This window comes from Panthera onca, chromosome D2 (genome assembly GCF_046562875.1).
Source record: "Panthera onca isolate mPanOnc1 chromosome D2, mPanOnc1 haplotype 2, whole genome shotgun sequence".
Taxonomy (NCBI): domain Eukaryota; kingdom Metazoa; phylum Chordata; class Mammalia; order Carnivora; family Felidae; genus Panthera; species Panthera onca.
In genome coordinates, this window is record NC_138349.1 from 40,782,273 (window position 1) to 40,805,231 (window position 22,959).

The following is a 22,959-nucleotide window of genomic DNA, read 5'->3' on the forward strand; positions in this document are numbered from 1 at the left end:
CCTCCTTCCTAATGCTTTTCTTTCTCTGTTTAGATTCGGTCACACTAAAGAAGAGAGTCCCAAGGTAAGGTCACTACCGTGGTAAGTGAGGGTATCATTTTTCCTCCTTGTTTTATCCATTGTGCTTCCTTGCCTGTCCTTCTAGCCCTTCTCTCTACTCCAAAGTGCTTCCAAGGAGGCCAGAATGCACCCCAAGTCTCCTCTTCCCTTCTATGGTTCAGTGGGTAAGAGTCATGAGAGTGGGGGGGCGGGGGGGCGCACAGGGTACAGTAGCCAAAGGGGACTTGGGCTGGCCTCTGAATACCCTCAGTTACCTGCCCTACCTCCCACACAGAATCCCTCAGTGCATCCCCCCAACACTCAGAGAGAGGTCCCTAGCCCTTGCCTTGACCCACTTGGGAAGCCCATGTGGCCTACTCCAGGTTAACTGGCTTCCCCACTGGCAATGAGCCACACTGTTCTTCCACATAGAGACTATGTCCTCTGAGACAACCCTGCCTCAGGACCTTTGCATATGCTCTTTTCTGTCATCTGGAATGCTTTTCTTCCAGATAGCTGCACGCTTGGTCTTTCACTTCCTTCATATCTCTGCTTCAGTGCCATCATTTCATTTTAGATGGCCTGTTTGAAATAGAACCCCCTTCCCCTGATTATTGTCTTCCCCTTCCCTAGCTTTATTTTTCTTCATATTACTTTCCATTCACTGACATCATGTGATATATTTCTTTTGATGGCTTTCTCCCCGAGATGTAAGGTCCTTGAGGGTGAGGTCTTTCTTTTCATCTCTGTAGCCCCAACACTTAGCACAGTGCCTGCAACAGAGTGGGTGCTCCAAGTAGAGGAGGTGCTCCGTGAGGGCTAGCATGCAGACAGAGTCTGGGCTGAGTGTGGGGGGGTGGGATTTAGAGGGGATCTGGAGCATGGGGTCACCTCCACTTCTTCCCTGGGACCTCGGACTCAGTGGGCGCTGTGTCGTGAGCATGGAAGGAATGGCGGATTTGTGTGTGAAGGAGACAGACGCGTGGCTCACTGTCACCAGGGTCACGCCCAGGCGGTGAGCTGCAAATGGACTTTCTCAAGACGTTCACTTCCTGGAGGACCTCCCCTCCTTCAGATGTTCTCGTTTCTGGGCCCTACAGTGCGTTTCCTCAACTCTACCTCCAAGCATGAACCCCTCTCCTCCTCTGACTCTCACTGTTTCTCTGTCTCCCTCTCTCTGTCCCATCGTCTCCCCCTCCATTTGGCCACCCTACAGGGGCCTCCCCTGGGGGAGCTGAGTGTGATTAGGGTGACCATTTACCTTATCATACAAATCAGGACTTTGTGAGGGTGGAGAAGAGGCACTGCTAATGACTGTGTGTGATAGATGTAAACCTGGGTGGTTCTAGAACACAGGCGCCTGTGTTTAGTGGGGTTCACCCTGCATTTAGTGCGGCCATAAGGCAGTGGCCTCCAAGCCCTGGGGTGGCCACACAGTTCTCTTGCTGGCAATGTCACCTCCTCTGCATCTGGGGTTCTCATGCAGGGGAGGGGCAGTCCCAGGGAGCTTTTGGAAATGTATGGTAGAATTAGGGGCATTTATGGGCTGGGAGACAAGGCCATGTGTCCCATCTCACATACACATGTTCGTACACACCCAGACCCACACTGGCTGAGGTTGGCACATTCCTCTTTAGAAAAGAACACGTTACACACCTCCCAAGTGCCACCAAATCCCTGAGACCTCTCGTGCAGGAAAAGTAGAATTCCAAGTTGGCTGGCTCTCGCTGCCCTGTCCTTCCCCACCCTAAGGGGCCTTCACACTGGGGCAGCTCTGTCTTCTTTCAGCCCTCGGGGGATTGGCACAGTGATAGGTTCCACTGAAGGTGCAGCTGTGACCCTTGTCAGGAGGATGTCCTTGTCCTGGCTCAGCCAGAGGCAGCACTCCCACTGCTCTGGGCTCTGTGCTGACTCAGGCTCTCCCACTGTAGAGTCAGGGCAGACAGACCTTCATCAGGGCTTCGAACAGGGCTTTGGGCAGACGCAGGTATGGGAGGCCATGGACTGAGTCTAGTAGGATGAGAAGGATTAGCTCCTGATAGTAGGGGGAGAGGGGACCAGGAAATGACTAGATGAACCCCAGGCATAGAACGTGCATTGCCTTTGGGGGTCCAGCTGGTCTCTGTGATGGAGAGTATAAGGTAGGAGTCAGTTTTGGGGTAGATGGGCTATGTCTGCAATGATGAAGAATCTGACCACAGCATGGCTTCCGGGGACCTCTGCTGGGTGGCTGACACACCCTGGGTATGTGGCTACAGACTGTTGTGGCCAGCTCGGGCCCCATGTCATGACGGAGTGGTCCTAGAGATCTTCTCCCCACCCACGGGATCGGGCGTGCTACCTTGGCCATCGAAACCACCCACACGCATGGAGGGGAACTTTGAGTTAGGGTACCTTGCATTGGAAACTCCAGTGCCTCCCAGAAGTTTCTGAAGACCCTGTTTCAGGGATATCTTAATCATGGAACTCACAAAAATGGCAGATTTCACAAATCCTAATTTCTGGTCCTGGTACATGCGTGTGTGTGCATTGGAGGGTGAGGGGGTGGAGAAGCTCTGATGTCTCGTAGCGAGTGACTGACACGTGTGTGTGTGTGTGTGTGTGTGTGTGTGTGCCTGTGTGAAGACTCTGCTGCGTGCAGTACAAACAAACCACTTCAAAAGCCTTGTTGAAGCAGCAGTTGCTGTGGCTTTCTGTTCCCATGTATGATCCTGTCAGAAGAACATCGTGGTTTTGTGTGCATTTAGAAGTTCTGAATTATTTTGAAACCTCGGAACTAGAGGAGGCCATTTTCATAATCCTGAAGAGGTGACTGTAATAGTCATTCAAAAATAAACATGGTACAAGTGAAGTCCAGGAAAGGGAATGTGAAGGAAGCAGGGGGAAAGCAGGTGGCTGGATGAAGAAAGGAACACATGAAGGGCAGGGGAGAGTCAGGCGGCTGGGTGGGAGTCCTCCCCCACCCCGGGGATATAGCCCTGCACCAAGTTCAGGGAAGTGTTCTTGGCACGTAGCAGACCAGAGTTCCTCCACAAACAGGGATTTTTGAAGAGAAGGGAGGCACAATTTAAGTTTCCAAAACTGACACTAGATGGAGTCAGGCTGAGTCAGGAAGAAGACCCGAAAGAAAAAGTTAAGGACAGGCAAGCCGTTCTCCTGGAGCAAAACTTTGCATGTGCTTTTTGTCATGTAGGGATGAGTTAATGAACACCCGGTTCTCCTGTTTTGTGGGTCACACCTCAGTTTCTCTGAAAGGTGAGTTGTAAGAGTGGTCACTTGCTCTGAAAGGGAGAGAGAGACAGTGGCTCTCCGGAGGTGGCCCCCCTGCAGGACGGGAGGGAGTTGCTAGTCACGACTGCTTGTGCCAGGATGGCTGGGAGACCAGGAATCAGCAGGGTGTTTTTTTTTTGTCCCTAAAAAGTCAATATAATGGTACTTCCGCAAAATTTAAAATGAAGCTGTGGGACATTTGCTTAAGCAGAGCTGAGAAAACAGGATTTTAGAAGGAAGATCGTTAACTTTCTGGTACTTATCAGTTTTTTCCCTTGAAAGGCCAATCGAGCCATTAACTAACCACCTTGGTCACACGATGAAAAAAAAACTCCAAAACTTTGAGTCATCAAAGCTATTGGTTTGGCTGAAGCGTCTGTTTCCTCTGTTGCTTTCAGGTCTCAGTGTGGGAGTGGCCTGGGCTTGTGGGATTGGTTGGAGTTCGTATTCCCTGGGTCCTCTTGCCCACATCTCATGCACCATCGATGTGCTCTCACCTTCCTTCTTTTGGAAAACTCTTCAAATCCACCAAAAAGTTGAAAATACCGTGTGATAAAAACATGCACATCCTTCACCCAGATTCACAAGTTGACATTTCCCCCATTTGCTTTACTCTGTCTACATACATTTTTTTTCTGATTCACTTAAAAATTAGTGGCAATATCACCCCTAAGTTAGCAGAGATATTTTACCCCTAAATACGTAACCGGGTGTCTCCTGCATAATCACAATATGATGACCACATCTGAGGAAATGACTGAGAAAATTCAATAATCTCACCTATTACACAGCCCGAGTCCAAATCTCTCTGATTGTTTCAGAAATATCTTTTATAGATCAAGCCTCCCAAACCAGGATACATGGTATTGATTTTGTCTCTGTTTAGTCTCTTCTTGTGTTGGACAACTCTGCCTTCTTCCCCTGTCAGTATCGAAGTACTTTTGTATGATGTCTTATCTTCTGGATTTGGCTGACGGTTTCTTCCCGAGTAGATGCAGATTGAGAATTTTGTCAAGAACACTACGGAGGTGACATTGTGCATCGATTATTGTCTTACATCAGGAAGCACATGATGCCAGGTTCTCTCACTGTTGGTAATGCTGTGTCTGATCACTTGGTTAAAGAAGCGACCGCTAGACCTCTGTGTTGGGGAGACCAATTTTCCTCTTTGTAAGTAGTTGATAATCTGAAGGGTGGTATTTTGAGACCACGTGAACATCCTGACCCCCACTGATTCTTTGCCCGATGATTTTACGTTTGTTCACAACCCACGTTTGAATCAGTTATTGCACTGGGAGTTACAAAATGTGGAGTTTCTAATGCTGGCATCCCTTCTTATTCTTCTAGAAAAAAGGACTTTTTCCTTCCCCCTTTTCTCTTTCTCTTGTTGAATATCATTACTGTGGATTTCAACATATTATAATTCATTACCATCATAGATCTTTGTGACGTTCAAATTGTCCTCAGTTTGTCCAGTACCAGTCACTTCTTGGTGGTTCTTGGCCATTTCCTGGGCTGACACGACACAGTATCCCTGTCTCACCGTGTACTGTCCCTGCTCAGACCTGGAATCACCCATGTGTTCCTTAGAGATCCCCTGTTTTTTCTTTTTTGATGTGGCATAGCTTTTAGAAGGCAAGATCTGGACACAGTGTGTACTCGTGTGGCTCCGGAGACATCATTCCTTCTAGGCCCTCTCAACACACAGACTCTGGAAATGTATATTTGAGCCACAAACTCAATACCAGAAGCCTCTTCTTAAGCTTTCCTCACTCCATATTTCTGTTTAGCCTCCTCCAAAGTGACAGCTCTGTTCCACATAAATGTTTTTACCCTTTATCTATCCTCCAATACCACAAAAAATACTTCCAGAATCATAACACTATACAACTACAAACTTGCAGTAACCTGAAGATTTCTTTGCAATTCTTTTTATTTAGAATTTAGCCCTCCATATATAAAGAGTATTATATTCCTTTTTAAAAAATTTTTATTTAAAAAATTTTAAAATGTGTATTCATTTGTGTGTGTGTGTGTGTGAGAGAGAGAGAGAGAGAGATCAGGGGAGGGGCAGAGAGAGAGGGAGACAGAATCCGAAACAGGCTCCAGGCTCTGAGCTGTCAGCACAGAGACTGACACGGGGCTCGAACTCACGGACTGTGAGATCATGACCTGAGCCGCAGTTGAACGCTTAACTGACTGAAGCACCCAGGCGCTCCTAAACAAGGATATTTAGAAAGCCATAAAGGTGGCAAATAAAACGGAGGAAAGTAATATTTTCCATAATGATGCTGAGAGAGATTGCCACTTGGAAAAAGAAAAAATTGGATCCACATGTCATACTATGCACCACAATAAATGTCGAATGGATCAGAGATATAAATAAAAAACAAAACCTTATAAAAACTAGAAAAAATATATGTGTGTACATATGTAAATATGTTTTAATTTTATAGAAACTGTATACAGATAATTTTAATTAAATACAGCTTTGTAAAAGGAACACAGCGAGATAAAGCAGAAACTATTGAAAATTAAAAAAAAATGATAAATATCCTGGTTTATTTGGACTATTTCTGGACTTGGTATTACTTTCCGTGGTATTTGTGATTATTGGTGTTCTGGCACCACACTCCGACCTGTGCAGGCTTTATGGCTTGTTCCACCATCTGGCGTGCTCCCATTGTGTTTCCTATTCAGGGGCACGTTTCTGCCATTCTCTGTTAGCCATTCTTGCGTATTTGTTTTTCCCTTTGAACTTCAGAACCAACTCCACGACCTATCCACAGAACAAACACCTTGGTTTTTTTGTTGGGGTTGCATCATGTACGTGTATTAAACTGAAGACGATTGGCTTCTTTATGACGTTAAGCAGTCCTTCGTGGAAGGGGACTTTATTTGCAAGTCTGTGTTAGTGTGTCTTAAGAGAGCTTTTGGCTTTTACCGTATGGGTTTTCCACATTTCTTGTGAAGTTTACTCCGAAATATTTTTATGTTTTTGTTACTTTTAGAAATGGAGTTTCCCATTATGTCTTCAACTTAGTCATTGATTGTTGATGGATTGTTTTTTGGTATGTTAATGTTATAGTGGCAGCCTTATCGAAAGCTTTTCTTGTGTGTGTGTTTTTTTTCTTCTTGATTTCCTTGAGTTTTCATAACAGATCTCCTTTCCCAGTTCTTATGTCCCTAATTGTTTTCTCCTCTCTGACTGCATTGGCTAAAGCCACCAATGTTTTTTTTTTTAATTTTTTTTTTAACGTTTATTTATTTTTGAGACAGGGAGAGACAGAACATGAACGGGGGAGGGTCAGAGAGAGGGAGACACAGAATCTGAAACAGGCTCCAGGCTCTGAGCTGTCAGCCCAGAGCCCGACGCGGGGCTCGAACTCACGGACCGCGAGATCGTGACCTGAGCCGAAGTCGGCCGCTTAACCGACTGAGCCACCCAGGCGCCCCTAAAACCACCAATGTTAATAGCGGAAACAGTGCACGTACAGCCTCCAAAAGTCTCTTTCTCGTTCTCTAGATACCCAACCCAGGTCTGCTGCCTGATTCACCTGCTAATCCAGCCAGCAGCTGCTATCCCAGCCTCAGCCCAGCTTATCTGTTCTTGCAGTTCTTCCTGGCTCTCTGGGGGCTGTTGACACAGCTGTATGCAGAGGAATGGCTGACGTGCTGGAGAATAACTTCCTCCATGGAGATGGAGTAGCTTACAGGTGCCACTTCCCCAGCTCAGGGTGACCGGGAGTAGGAGGAGCCTGCGTTCCTGGTTTCCCCCATCTTCTATAGACACCTGTATCCCAAGGGCAAATGCTGCATATATCCAGCTACTTCAGATCCTCTTCCTAACAACACCAGAAAGGGTCCTTTGAACTCAGGACTTGTTAATGGGGTGATGAACAGAAGGGGATGAACTTTCTGTTGAGCCCATGGACCGCTAGACCATCCGACTCAAACTTTGGACCCACCATATTTTAAAAGAGAAACACAAAAATCTGACAGCCATTAGACTCTCTTGGAATCCCGTCAGACTTCTCTGTCACCATCCTTGCTCGTTTCCAATTTGTGTGTCTTCCATGTTGGTTCTGCTGCCATCAAGCTCTGCAGTCCTGACCTCAACCTGTGTCCTTAGTCCTCCACACATGGGGTAGGTAGTATTGCCTCTTTTATGGCCTTTGGCTTGGCTTATCCCATCGATGCTTAACTCTGCCCGATCTTCCTGCTATTGCTGTCCCTTCTTCCATGTTAGATATCAAGATATTGAGACTGAGCATGAATGATCAAAGGACATAAACAAGTATGCAACATTCAATGTAAACATAAATATGTCATTCTGTTATAATTACAACTATTATGTGAAACTACAGTGAAGTGTTGGTATGAATTCAATCTCTGTGCATGGAAGTGTTGGTGAGGCCTTTAGCTGAGAGTGGCCACAGCATGGTCTGTGTCCTACTTTCAGCCTTAGCTCTATTATCCTGGGGTCTGGTTTGGTGACCTCATCTTTTCTTCTGTGTTCCTAATTTTATATACATATAGATAGATCGGTATAATAGATATGCTATGTGTGGATAAGACTCACTCACCGTAACAGCTCACGGTCAGACTTGAAGGTATCAGTTTCTAGTTACATTTGCAAAGGTCTGTCTACCTTGTTCCTTGTAACATCTTCCCAGACCCATGCAGTCTCTTCAAGCACATGAAGTGGCATTTTCCTGCAGATATGCCTCTTAACCTTGAGGAATGACTTCTTCCCTTTTTGCCACGAAAGTGGGTGAGGTTTTGTGGCTTGAGGTTTGGCAGGCAGAAAACATTCTCTCAGTTGAGCTCTATCTGAAAAACCGTCCCTTTACCTAGAAGCCACTGGTCTTCAGGTACTTTTCTATGTTGCATGAGGAAATGTCCCACTTTGCTAAGATATGCTGATGAGTTCTTTCATACCTACTTAACTGTGTGCCTTGCGTAAGCATATGCCATGATTGGTCAGAGTATAATCACTTTGTCAATAAGTCTTCCAGATGGTTCTCTTCCTTTCCAGAGATGCACGAGTGATTGAACTCTAAATGAGTGGCCTCTTCAGGAGAAGAGGTTGGGAGGTCTGGACAGCTGCCCACAGCATCGGTCTCAGAGATGTCTTGAATTTGACCTTCCAAAGCTCTTGAAGGATCTTCATATGGAACTCAATACCCAGGGCAAGTAATAGATCTATAGTGTCTCTGTCTTGAGGGAAAAAAAATATCGATTCTCTTCCACAAGAAGCTGACTGCATAGAGTGAGGCACGAGCACTTTATCCAGAAGTAAGAAATATGGAAGCCAATAAATCTATTCTGCCTATCCTGGTTCTCCATGGAGGAGCTGTTCATGCTTCTATGATAACATTGTGTCCATATCAATGGAACCTACCCATAGCAAATGGCTTATGGAAATGGGGACCAAAGTCAAGACACAGCCTCCTTAACACCTCCATCTATCAACAGGTATGCATCATTTTCTAGAACTGTTGGCCTCAACTTCTCAGTTGCCATGAGTCCCTCTGCAAAAATTCAGGGGTGCTGAAACATGAAGACCATGGGGCCATCTCCAGTCTTATAAATGAAAGACTGACCTTCTACAGGAAGAAATGGAGGGCTGGGCTGGAGAGGAAGGTGTCTCAGTGACCGTGGGATGGCCTGCAGCTCTGCAGCTCTTTGAATGATGGAACCAACAATGAAAAAGCTGATGGTGTGCCTTATAGGGAGCTACACAAATGTAGGGGATTATCATTATGCTTATGGCATTATCTTGTGGTACAAATGTGAATGACTTTTGCATGGAGGACATGACTGGCAGAGGCTTAGGAACCCCCCATCTTTTTATTATTGCCATGAACCTAAGGTTCTGTGACACAGGCCCCATTAACATTTCTCTCCCCCATAATATTAACATTGCATTTCTGGGGCTGCACTATGGAATACTCTCTGCCTTTCCAATTCAACAGAAATCTGAGTGGTTGTGTCGACTGGTTCTCATTGGATTGGGTTACTCTCCTTGTGTGTGATGAAAGATGAGCAATATTTCAAAACAAAGTACTGTGTTGTAATAATTTGCCTGGATTCCCAGGGTGTCTTTTATCTGACTTGATAACAACGTAGTTCATTAGCAGCCTTTGTTAACTGATAACCTAAAGCGGTAACATGATACTCATAAGCAATTTTCTGTGTGTAAGATAGAATAAACCATCTTGTAAGGTATCTGTTAATTGATTTGCGTCTTTTAACAGCATTTTAATTAAGACTTCTGGTTTGTGAATGGCAGAAACACTTATAAACTGAAGAGGAATGCTTCAGGATTCTCAGCAATCATTTTATTTTCTATAGATACGACAAAGCTGTGGGGTCCTCTCCTCCATCCCACATCGTGATGAATTTCCCCAGTGCCATTCCTGGGCTCTGGTCCTGTTTTAGCCCCACAAGAGTTTCCCGGGTGAAGAACACAGAGAAGTATGCTGAAGGCCAGTGCTCTCTCCTTGGGTTTTAAAGGCTGACATGCCGTGGGAGGCAGAATGGGACTCTTTGCAATAGGTCCCTTTGGCTTAAACCCCAAATTCAAGCTCAGCGGGTTCCTTCTGTGGCAGTCCTCCTGGAAGCTCTATGAAGCCCCTCTTGACAACCCCTCTCCTTGGGAGCAGTTCCTGGTGATGGAGGTTCCAATAGGCAGGAGCTTGTGGAAGTGTTTGGAAGCAACCACAAGAAGTCACTGTATGTGTAGGTACAATGTCATGAGTGAGGGTCATTCTGACTGCCTCACCCAGTGATTTGGAAGTGTGGTAGCAGAGGCCAGGGGTTAGGAGAAACCTCTGTCTTCCCAGCCCAGTAGGCCCCAGGGCCCCCTGAACACATGCATGTCCTGGAGAGCCCACCTTGGCAGGTAGAACACCTGCCCAAAGAGAGGGGACCAATGACACTCAAAAACAAGGAGGAAGAGCCATCCTTACATGGAAGGAGCAAACTGCAGATGGCACCAGCCTGCCAGGATCTATGGGAATAGCTGTGTTTTATTGCATCCAGGACTCAGTACCCAGAAGAGAAGGTGAGACGGGAGAGGGTTATCTGGCAAGGTAAACAAACTTAAAATGTGCATCAGTCTCTTTCTATCTCTATAAATTAAAAATATGTTTACATTGAATCTATAAATTAAAATCAATACATAGAAAGCAAACATATATATATATATATATATATATATATATATATTCCTCTAGGTGTGTTCCAAGGTGTATATATCATAGAATTTTAAGAAATATATGGGGGTTTGACTAAGTTAGTAAGTGACACTGCTTTTCATTACCCAAGTTTGGAAATAGCTGAGAGTGGACAGACAAGCAGACGGAGATTACAATATGAGAGTTACTGTGATTTTCAAATGAGTCACGACACGTCAATATCGCGCTGGGGCCACAAGAGTGTGGCTTGGTGTTCTCGTCCCAGTCCAAGTAAGAGGCCAGCGTGGCTTGGGCTGGGGTGCTGGAGGCAAGGATGCAGAAGGTAGTTGCACGGGGAGGGGGTGTAGAGGCGGAGATGTTAAGACTTACTGGTGGGTAGATTTGATCGAGAGGGAGAACATGATTCAGCGTTGCCTATAGCAATGTGGAGGACCTGGGGAGTGCTAGCCTCGGGAAGGCTCTGCAGCCGGTCTCGGGTCCCTCGTAGCAACTATCAGGGCACCAAAGAATGAGCTGCGCTTGGGGAGAGCGAACCCCATGTCCCCACAAGTGTTCAAGCTTGAGAACTGGAATTAGAAACACACATGCTGGAAATCGCTCCAGAATGTGCTCTGGGATCCATTAGAGAAAGCAGGGGAGGGTCAGCCTGGAGGAGTCATAAGACTCCTTTCCCGTGAGATGGAGTATGCGTAGGGTTGGCTGAGACAGAGTGAGCCTAAAGATGCGAGCAGAGGGGTGGTGCCTGTGACGTGAAGTCTAAAAGGGGCCGGGTCTAGGCTGTGCTCAGGGCCCATCCGGCTGACTGATTCTTTTCCCTCTGAGTCATTTGTCACAATCTTGGACTTGTCAGATAAATTAATCATCCTTCAAAGAATATTATTTTCCACGTGTACATTATCATCGGATGACAAATGAGAGGGACGTCTCTACACAGAGTGCAGGCAAGTTGCTCAGGCCTCAAACATCCCAGACTCGCTTATCAGCATAGTTGGGGTCTGAGTGTTCACGGGTCTGGAATTTCCACTGACCTATGATTTTCTCATCATTTGTGATCTTCTCTCTGCACAGTGTAGGGGTGTAGTAGAGTATGTAGAGTCTGGCGCCAAATGCTGCTCTGTGGGCTGGACGAGTTGTTTCACCTTGCCATGCCTCAGTTTCCACATCTGTAAAAATGGGCTAATAGTTGTCCTTACCCTATAGGATCTGTGTCAGCCCTAAAGGAGGTAACACACGAAAGTTCTTAGAACACTGACATATAGGAGGCACTCAGAAAATGTGACCTATTATTTATAATTAGTTTTGGTCAACTCCAAAATTCAGGGAAGGTGAGATTAAGGAAGTTTTCATTTTTAGACATTAATTTCTTTACACATATTTTTGAATAAAGTTTTATTATTTTATTTTCTTTTTTAAGTTTATTTATTTATTTATTTATTTTGAGAGAGAGAGAGAGAGAGAGAAAGAAAGAATCCCAAGCAGGCTCTGAGCTATCAGTACAGAGCCCGACACAGAGCTCGAACCCACGAACCATGAGATCATGACCTGAGGCAAAGTCGGATGTTTAACTGACTGAGCCACCCAGGTGCCCTTAAAGTTTTATTTTATTTAAAAAAAAAATTTTTTTTTAACATTTATTTATTTTTGAGACAGAGAGAGACAGAGCATGAACGGGGGAGGGGCAGAGAGAGAGGGAGACACAGACTCGGAAGCAGGCTCCAGGCTCTGAGCCATCAGCCCAGAGCCCGACGCGGGGCTCGAACTCACGGACCGCGAGATAGTGACCTGAGCCGAAGTCGGACGCCCAACCGACTGAGCCACCCAGGCGCCCCTAAAGTTTTATTTTAGAATAGGCTCAGATTTTCCTTACAGTTGCAAGGCTATGTCAGAGAGTTCCCATGTGCCCCACACCCAGCTTCCCCTATTAACACCTCATATTAGTATGGTTCATCATAATTAATGAGCCAATTTGATAGTATTATTGCCTGAAGTCCGTATTTTATTCATATTATCTTAATTTTCTTTTTTTTTTTTTTTTACCTAATATCGCTTTTCTATAGTAGGACCCCACCCACAATGGCACATGACATTTAGCCATCACGTCTCCTTAGGCTGCTCTTGGTTGTGACGGTTTCTCAGACTTTCCTTGACAGTTTTGAGGAGCCCTGGCCAGGCATTCTATCGACTGTTCCTCAACTGATAGTTTGCCTGAGGTTTCTTTTCATGAAGATAAATTTCTTCGAAGCTAATCTTAACCCACAAGTGGTGATAATCATACAATAAACCAAGCATTCGCTAATGTTTACCATTGTTCCTACGAATAAAATTAGCCAGATTGCTGACAAATCTCATTGAAGTCTGAACTGGTAGGCTCGGTAAAAAGGAACATGCTCTTTTTCTTTGTGTCTTGTTTTTTTAATTACACTTTCCTTTTTTTAAAAAACATTTTTTAAATGTTTATTTATTTTTGAGAGAGAGACAGAGAGAGAGAGAGAGTCCAAGCAGGGGAGGGACAGACAGAGAGGGAGACACAGAATTCAAAGTAGGCTCCAGGCCCTGAGCTGTCAGCACAGAGCCTGACGTGGGGCTGGAACTCACCAACCACAGGATCATGACCTGAGCCAAAGTCGGATACTTAACCGACTGAGCCACCCAGGTGCCCCAGAACACTTTTCTTTTTCAAAGCAAAGCAGGTGTCTCTAGTTAGTGTGGGACCACTCAGATTCACATTTTACAACCACTGCACACATTAGATCAGCCCCAGAGACCAAGAGGACTCAGCCCCTTTTTTCGGGCAAGTACAGATTTGACCCCGCTGTCTTCTCTTCCCCAAGGAAAGGTAAGCCCTCCTTCACTCATTCTGTGGACAGGTAGGAGTCCTTAGTGGTGTGGCCTAAGCTCTTCAGGGAAGTGGCTCAGAGCTGCCCATTATTTGGGCAAACAAATAATGTTTGTGAAAACAGAGACCGACAAAAAAGCCTTACAACGTGGTTCTGATGTTTTGTCCTTTCCTGAGTTTAAATCAGAAGGTGGTTCTTATGTAGTGGCAACAGATTTTGAGTGAAGTATAACTGTTGACCAAAAAGGAAATAAAACGGTGTCCAAGAGTTGCCCCCAATGTGTTCTGACGGGGCATTTACAGCTCGCAGCAAAGACTCCGTTCTTTGGCTTCAGGATACTCACTCCAAGCGGAGACTGTGTGGCTTCAGCCATGTCATCCAGAGGGTGCTACCTGCCATTGTAGAGGACGCTCCTCTCCCTTTGTCAGCTTTCTGGAGGAGTCGGGTTGAGTTGATGACTCCTACACCCCTAACAGGCCTTGATCTAGGTTCAAATTACCAGGGATTGAAAGCAAGCACTTTACATTTACTGACCCCAATGAAATCTGAAAAAAAAATGTTTTTAATGCTAGCACAAAAATATTTCTTAGCGTCAAAATCTTAAAATACTTCAAAAAATAACTCCAGGGATTCTGAAGCTGGATATGACAGAGTAGTGTATCTAACCCTTCTGCCAATAACACCACTAAACTCAGTACAAGATACGGTAAGACAACCATTTGAGGCAGTGATGAGCTGCTCAAAGCAGGCCTCAGCCCAGAGGGAAGTTGATTTTTGAAAGAAGACAAGTCAGGTGAGCTCACATTTATTTGGCTCTACCCATGAGGACACGTCCAGTTTAGATCACACACAGGGTAAGTAGAAAGTGGCTGTCTTACTGGGTTTGGAAGACAGAGGGTGGGGCTTACATAGTGCCTAGAAGTTTTGGGGAACAATCCTAGAGAGAAAGCAGTCTTAGAGGGGGAGACCGAAACTCTGCTTTAGAATTTCCCTTAAATCCTTGGCTAACTTCTAATTTTTTTTTTAATGTTTATTTATTTTTGAGAGAGAGAGAGAGAGAGAAAGTGTGAGTAAAGGAGGGACAGAGAGAGAGGGAGACACAGAATCCAGAGCAGGCTCCAGGCTCCAAGCTGTCAGCATAGAGACTGACACGGGGCCGAACCATGAGATCATGACCTGAGCTAAAGTCAGGTGCTTAACCGACTGAGCCACCCAGCCACCCCTCCTTGGCTAACTTCTAAACTGGACATGAACAGAGTGAAATTCAAAGGTGATCAAGTGGAATTAATAGCGGGAAGGCTAAAAGGAGCTGAGCAAAGATTTCAGGAGCTGCCCTGCAGTCGAGAGACAGTTCTAAATTCACATCTTGCCAAATCAGAGGGTCATGGTGTGATGGTTCATTTTACATGTCAACTTGACTGGGCCATGGTGCCCAGGTATATGGGCAAACATTATTCTGGACATTTCTGTGAGGGTGTTTTTGGATGAGATTAACATTTAAACAGGCGGACTTTGGCAAAAGCAGATTGCTTATCATGATGTGGGTGGGCTTTACCCAATCAGTTGAAAGCCTACATGGAATAAAAGACTGTTCTCCCTTGAGCAAGAAGGCATTTTGCCAGCCAATAGCCTTCAGATATGAACTACAACATTGGTTCTTCTCTGGTGTTTAGCATGCCGGCCCACCCTGCAGCTTAGGATTTACCAGCCTCCATAATTGCACAAGCCAATTACAAAACATAGTATATATATACTATGTACACACACACACACACACACACACACACACACACACACATTGGTGTAGTTCTCTGGAGAACCATGCCTTATACACCTGGGCAACATATCTGGCTTCCCATGGAAATCAGGTCTAGAGACAAAACTAAGATAAGCCCACTCAACAGACTCTAGGACCAAAATTCTACAGAATGAAGGTGAGTTGCAGTCATTTAACTTGACAGACTCATGACTTTTGCCCGGGCCTTAATTTATAAAGGTGAATAAGTGACAACACAAAGAGCTCAATGCCATTTAAAATTAATTTATTGCTTACACTTCCAAAGAGAAAGGGGAATGTAAATCCCATGTCATGTGGGGCCATAGTGGGGAGCACCACTTTGGTCAGAAGGTAGGAGAAGTGAGGGAAAACATGACCCAGAGCCTTTACAGTGTTTTCCATAGGAGAATGCCGGGCAGAGAAATCAGCTTAGGATTGGCTAGTTTGAATGATGTTGATGGGGTCTGGGCTATAGGTGTGGTCTCCAGCCCTGAATTGATTTAGGGCAGGGGCAATATTGGTTGGTGTGTAAGAGTTAGACAAAGAAGGAAACGGACTCAGGATTAGCTGGAGCATTTATAATATGATTTTCATTTGCCCACAAAAGCTGGATTGCAGGGAAGGAATAAACAATTGTGGCTGTTACTTTGCCTCTATGATTAATGGATGTTAAATAGACAAATACAGAATCTAAAAACAAGCAGTTAGAAACCAGTATTCTTCAGAGGAAGATAACAGAATCCTGAGTCTCCATAATGTCAACTATTCAAGGGGACAATACCAGGTATTCAAAGAAGCAAGAGAACCTGACCCTTAGTCAAGACAAGCGGACAATAGCAATGTATCTGTGGTACAAAACAAATGAGCAAAGGGAAAGAGAGATAGAGACAGAGGCACAGCGAGAAACAGACTCTTAACTATAGAGAACACACTGATGTGTGTAACACTGATGTTTACCAGAGTGGGGAGAGGGGGATGGATGAAATAGGTGATGGGGATTAAGGAGTGCGCTTGTCATCATGAGCATTGGGTAATGTATGGAATTGTTGAACCACTATATTGTATTCCTGAAGCTAACATTACACTGTATGTTAACTACGCTGGAATTCAAATTTTTTAAAAAGGTAAAAAACAAAAAAGTGGATCCATAATAATCCAGATGTTGAAAGGTGAACAGAAGGAAACCCTCAGCTGGCAGGTGGCAGTGCTAAGAAAGAGCCATGTGGAATTTCTAGATGTGAAACATGTCCCATCTAGCCTCTTTGCATTGCCGTTTCTACTGCCTGAAAGAGTCTCAAAAGGCAGACCACTTCCTCTCTCTTTTCAGAGCTCTGCCCACACATGTTCCTGAAGAAAGCCGTCCCCAGGGAGCACACCCAAGCACCTACTTGGTGCTTAAGACATGTGTTATTATTGACCCACAGACATTGATAAAAGAGTATTAACAATGAATATTTTTATAGAATAAATTTGTTAAATTTGAACATCTAGATAAAACGGATAGTTTTCCCACAAAATTTAAATGACTGTGCTTGGTTCGAAAAGAAGTTGGAAAACTGAATAGGCTAGTTGCCGGGGCGGGGGGGGGGGGTGCGGAATTGAAAATAAAAGTTGTAGTTACTGTAGTTACCACTTAAATCTGTTTCAATGAGTCTCTATCAAGTCTCCAACTCACAGTGTACAAGCAGTATCTTTTCCCCACAGGCTCACCAACGCTTTTTGCCTTTCAAATATTTTGCTATTTTTGTATCGATTGGAATTGTTTCCGATGTTTTACTTTGTTTTTTAATGTGCGCCGTTTGTAATTTTTTATTACTATAAAGTGCACATAATGAAAATTCTTGTGTATATTCTTGTGGCACAGACAAGAGAGTTTCTCTAGGGCAGGGGGAAATTTTATTCTTTTTAAAATTATTTATATTCAAGTTAGTTAACATACAGTGTGGTCTTGGCCTCAAGAGTAGAATTTAGTGATTCATCTGTTACACACGACACCTGGTGTTCATCCCAACAAGTGCCCTCCTTAATGCCCATCACCCATTCTACCCATCTCCCTACCTCCTCTCCAGCAACCTTCAGTTTGTTCTCTATTTAAGAGTCTCTTACGATTTGCCTCCCTTTCTGTTTTCATCTTATTTTTTCTTCCCTTCCCCTGTGTTCATCTGTTGAGTTTCTCAAATTCTACATATGAGTGAAATCATATGATATCTGTCTTTCTCTGCCTGACTTATTTCACTTAGCATAATACCCTCCAGTTCCATCCACGTTGTCACAGATGACAAGATTTCATTCCCTTTGATCACCGAGTGGTATTCCATTGTATATGTATATACCACATCTTCTTTATCCATTCATTAGTCAGTGAACATTTGGGCTCTTTCCATAATTTGGCTATTGTTGATAGTGCTATTATAAACACGGGGGTGCATGTGCCGCTTTAAATCAGCATTTTTGTATCTTTTGGACAAATTCCTAGTAGTGCAACTGCTGGGTTGTAGGGTAGTTCTGTTTTTGGTTTTTTGAGGAACCCCCATACTGTTTTCCCGAGTGGTAGAAATTTTATTCCTAAAACCACGGTGTGCCTACGGCATGGCCATTGTGAAAATGGTGTGAGTAATAGTGTTATGTATTAGGGTTTTATCGCTGGGTGATTGACCCTGATGTTGGAATGGGAGCATCTTCTCTGGCTGTGTTGTCCAAGTTTTGGCTCTGATGCCATGCTGCCCTTGGAGGGAGTGAGAGAGATAAGAACCACTTCTGCCAGCCTTAGGGGGTGGCTTCAGGTGCTACTGGCCCAGAGAGTCCCCAGGTGGGGGGGGGGGGACAGAATGAACTATAGGGCTACTATCACAGGAAGGACAATAACCGGGTAGAAACAGGATTAGGGGGGCCGGGACAGGCCCGGCCTAGGTGAGGTGGAGGGTAAGGGTGGGGATGCTGTGGGGACAGCTGCAGACAGGGACATGAGGGGGACCTGTGGGTATCAGGAGAGGCAGAGTGAGTAGCAGGTGAAGGCGGTGCTCATTCTCGGATGAGCCGATCTGGGACAGTCTTAAATCAGTATGGGAACCTCTAGGAGTGACGGCAGGCACCGAATCCTGACACTCTCACCTCTTCCTGTGGCCATGGATCTGGCCTGACCCTGAAAGAAGGATTGAAGTCATAGAGGACAACGTGGAGGATTTGGTGCACCTGAGTGGTGGGGGTGCCTCCCCTGGCAGTAAGTCCAGGTTGAGGGGGCTGACTCCACTTCCCCAGAGAGGGGGTGGGAGGAAGAGCAGGGCAGCAGGAAGGGGACTCGCTCTAGAAGGGAGAGAAGATTTTCCACAAGTGAAAATTGTGAGAGAGGAAACAATGTCTAAAAAGAAGTTCTCGGCAGTTTTGCTAGGAGAAGCCTCCGGTGTCCCCGTGAGCAAAGATGATGGGGCGGAACAGACAAAGGGGGATTAAGAGCACGCTTATCTTGAGCACTGAGAAGTGCGTAGAATTGTTGGATCATGATATTTTATATCAGAAACTAAAATGACCCTGTATAATAATTATACTTGAATAAAAAGAAAGAAGCAAAAATATACAAAAGGGAAGATGAAGGCTAGCTGGGAAGGGCACGATGTGGCTTCAGGCGGGCTAAATTCACCCCCTTTGGGGTGGCTTCCAACATGAGGATGGTGATGGCTCTCCTGTATGAGGGAAGTGACAGTAATAAAGGGGAGGAGGGACAGACAGGACACCAGGGCTGTGCCAGAGGCAGCTCGCACCTGGAACCTGCAGCGGGGAGGGGGTTAGTCATGCTCTCAGACGTCATCTGGGGCTTGCAGGGGACCCCTCCACTGCCTCCCGGTTCTCAGTGGGAAGCCTGAGTCTGTGCTCTAAAAGCAATGAGGGCAAACAACAAAAGGTCGTATTTAGGCCAAGGCCAAGGCCAAGAGGGAAACCCTTAAGTGTAGCGTAACTTCTAAGCCTCAGCTGTTGTTCATGAAATCAGTGTCTCCCAAAGGGAAATGTCTCTTTAAATTAATGATAATTTATAACATGTGCTTAGCGTTTGCCTGGCACAATTTTAAATAAGCGTCGTAGAGCTGCCTTAGCCTTGTCAGGGTGGAGATAATGCCAAGCCCAGGACTCACGCTGGCTTTGTAAGGGGCTCAGGTGATCAGGAGTGGTGGATGGCAGTGGGCGGAGGGGCTGTGGGCTGGGGCTGGGGTCCAGAGGGGCAGGGAGGGCTGTGGGGAGGGCACTGGGAGGACTCCGGGGCATTGGTGACGGCCCGGCTTGCCTTGCTCTGCAGATGGATGTGGGCCCTACCTGGTTCAGATGTCCGCTCTGCAGCTCAGCAGCTATTTGACCTTGGGCAAGTTAGACGGCAAAAGTGCGAGTGGATTGCTCCAGGACCACTAGAAGGATTAAATGATGAAATGAGATGCCCTGCTCTATGCCTGGTGCACCTGTTGGTGACAGATGCTGGCTCTTTACTGTTCTACAACCTTAGGGTCCAGAAGACAGAAATCTGGGTGGACCTACTCCCCCTTGGGGGCAACTGGAACCACTAAGTTAGGCCTCACAGTGCCTGGGGCCCATCACACCCAGCTTCCCCCAGCTGTGTTTGTGTTCCAGGCCCTAGTCCCTTGGGCAGCGCCCACAGCTAGAGGCTGCCCTGCCCTGTCCCCAGGCTGGCCCAGGGAGCCTTCTACCCTGCTCTCTTCCTTGCAGCCAAGCCAGCTTGCCCAGCTGGCTTTGATCAGGCTCTCACTGCACCACATTTCTCTGTCTTCACTTGTCCCTGTTTATGTTTCCTTGCAAACAAATGTCATGTCTTTCCCACGGGGCTTCTCTCTAGCCAGTGTATTCTAACCCCGTGCAGACAGGGGCGGGTGTTTGCTCTTCATCCCGGTCTCGTTCGCTGCACCCAGTGAGGCAAGCGCTACTCTGACCCAGAGGCTGATGCTGTCCCCAGGCCCCAGCACTTGCCCACTGGCCCTGGTGTGGAGGGTCCTAGGGATGGATGGGTGGGAGGCATGGGGTTTGCAAAATCTTGCTTGTGGGCCTGCATTTTGTTTTTATTTCACTAGTATTTAAATAAATGTAGAAGTAATTGCTTGTTTTCTTAAATGTTTATTGTGCACAAATTAGAAAATAGCGAACAAAAGGATGAGGGAACCGCTTTTCCAAAGATGTATGTTGCTCCCATGTGGTGTGGATCATCCCAGACTGTACATGTGTGTGGGCACGTATACATACATGTACTATATTTTATATAACTAGTATCATATGGTATATGTTTTTACTTACTACATTGTGAACATATTATTTTGCTTTCTTCTTGAACTGCATTGTATTTCTTTGTTTAGTTGTCCCATAATTTATTTAATCCAAAGGTTCTCAAACCTTATTAGGTGCCCAGATCAGCCACAGGCAGGCCTTATTTAAACACAGATTTCTGGGGGTGCCTGGGTGGCTCAGTTCATTGAGCATCTGACTCTTGATTTTGGCTCAGGTCTTGATCCCAGGGTCGCGGGATTGAGTCCCACATTGGACTCTGTGCTGAGCATGAAGCCTGCTTAAGGTTCCCTCTCTTTCTCTAGCTCTCCGCCCTTGCCCCACACGCCCTCCCTCTCTCTCTCTCTAAAAAAATACAAAATAAAACACAGATTGCTGGCCCACATTGGAGTGGAGCCCAAGAATTTGTAATTCTAACAAGTTCCCAGGTGAGGCTGACACAACCCAATCAGTTTAGCCCACACTCCTTGCTTGGGACACAGGTCTCTTCTGAGTTTTTGAGTGTAAGCGACCCTGCACTGAAAACGGGCTAGCAAAATCCTGGGCACATCCCTCCTGAAGGATAAACCTCTAGAGGCAGGGTTTGCTAAGACAGACAGTATCACAGGCTTAAAGCTATTGCTACATATTGCCAGCAAATTTGTTTCATTTATTTTTCCACCAGAGTATACCGGGTTCGGGACTTTGCATTATTCCTCCTCCTCTTCTTCTTCCCCTCCCCCTCCCTCTCCCTCCTCCCTCCTCCTCTTTTCCCTCCTTCCCCTCCTCCTCCTCTCCCCTCTCCTTTCCTAAATAAAATGTGCCTACCACATGTAGCTAAAGACTCAAGAAAGCTAGGTTCCTATCCCACAGACTGTGTGAGTCCAGAAAACCTCCCTTACTCCTCTGAGGCTTGGTTTCTTCATCTATTTGAAGGGGAAAAAAATACTCTTTTGCCCCATTCCTGGGTTGCTGTGAGAACCATAAAATGATGAATGGGAGTGCCCTTTCTAAATTGTGACCCACATGCAGGTGGGAGGGTCCTGAGCACTTCCCTGAAGGGGATTAAGATACAACCTATGTATATGGGTCTATTTCTGTTTTTTATTTGTTTTGTTTTGTTTTCTTTTTTTTAGATACCACATAAAGTAAAATCAAATGATATTTGTCTTTCTGTGACTTTTTTCACTTAGCATTATACCCTCTAGGCATCTCCATGTTGTCCATCTTGAATGGCAAGATCTCTTTTACTGCTGAGTAGTATTCCATTGCATATATACACCATATCTTCTTCATCCATCAATGGACACTTAGATTGCTTTCACATCTTGGCTGTTGTAAATAATGTTGTAATATACCAGAGAACAAACTGGTAGTTACCAGAGAGAAGGGAGTCAGGAGATGGGCAAAATAGGTGAAGGGGATTAAGAGGTACAAACTTCCACTTATAAAATAAATAACTTATGTGGATGAAAAATACAGCATAGGGAAGCCGGTGAGTAATATTGTAATAACTTTGTATGGCGGCAGATGGAAACTATACCTGTTGTGAGCATTGTATAATGTATATAATTATTGAATCGCTATGTTGCACATCTGAAACTTAATATATTTTATGTCAACCATACGTCAATAGATAATTACTTAACTGATTCATTTTAAAAAGATACAGTCTGTATTGTGGAAACTTCTGGAAAGTTAGAGTTACTGGGGGAAAGTTGCCTAAAGGGCTTGTCTTTAGAGCCAGAACTTCCACCAGTTGCCTGCAGTTGCCCCCAGCAGTATGATGGTAAATGTTCAACAACCCCCTCAGGGACTGGGGTGGCGGAGGGGTGGGGTAGGAAAGGCCTTGATTTTAGCCTTTGCCAAATACTATGGTGTAAATACTCCCTCCAAGCCCTCTTACAAGCTGCCAGGGTGTCATAGGATGTAATAAAATAGGAATTGATGAATTTTAAGTATTACTTTGATGTTTCCTATATTTATTTGTAAGTTTATTTTTGATAAGGGCCATGCTTAACAACTAGCTTGCACGAAGTTCTTAAAAAATTTAACAATTGGCTCTCACTAGCCAGTACAAGGTGGCTTCAGCAGACATTTGATGCCTGTCTTGGCCACGAACTTCGTAAAAATGTAAGTCATTTTTTCACCTTTATGGAGGAATAATGCATATTTATGCTGACTTCATCTTTTACATTCAACTGAGGGCTACACCCTGGCAATCTGAATTACTTTTGGTTCCAAACGTTTGGCATTTATATAGGAAAATAGTTCAGTACTGGGTTTTGCAAGGATTGAAGTTTAGGGTCCCGCTAAGGCACCTATCTGGCTCTCATGCAGCACAGCCAAGCTCCCCCTGCACATGTGTTGTGCAGAGAGAAAACCAGTAATTTGGGGCAAGCGTGCTTTGTTTCCAGAACCTCATCAGTGAGGTCTTGAGAGATCAATTTTCAATTGCTGCTATTCTCGCCTTTTAATTATCTTAGTTGGGCTTTATTGTGATCAGTTTAATTTGTTGTGGGTTGAATGTTGAGTCCTCCAGTATGCCTACCCCTTATCGCATTACTGATATTCATGG

General features: G+C 45.2%; 1 protein-coding gene across 3 annotated transcripts in view; it reads left to right on the forward strand.

Annotated features, from left to right (window-relative positions):
- Positions 1-9,548, forward strand: part of TMEM273 (transmembrane protein 273) — a 35,035-nt gene extending 25,487 nt beyond the window's left edge. For 2 of the 3 annotated variants that reach the window (XM_060642198.3, XM_060642200.3), the window contains 2 exons: positions 34-64; positions 8,348-9,548. In XM_060642198.3, the coding sequence (XP_060498181.1) occupies positions 34-64; positions 8,348-8,372 (56 nt within the window). In that variant the 3' untranslated portion in view covers positions 8,373-9,548. Of the gene's footprint in view, positions 1-33; positions 82-8,347 lie in introns of all 3 variants that reach the window. The other variant, XM_060642199.3, reaches the window with a different exon arrangement.
- The last annotated feature ends 13,411 nt before the right edge of the window (positions 9,549-22,959 follow it).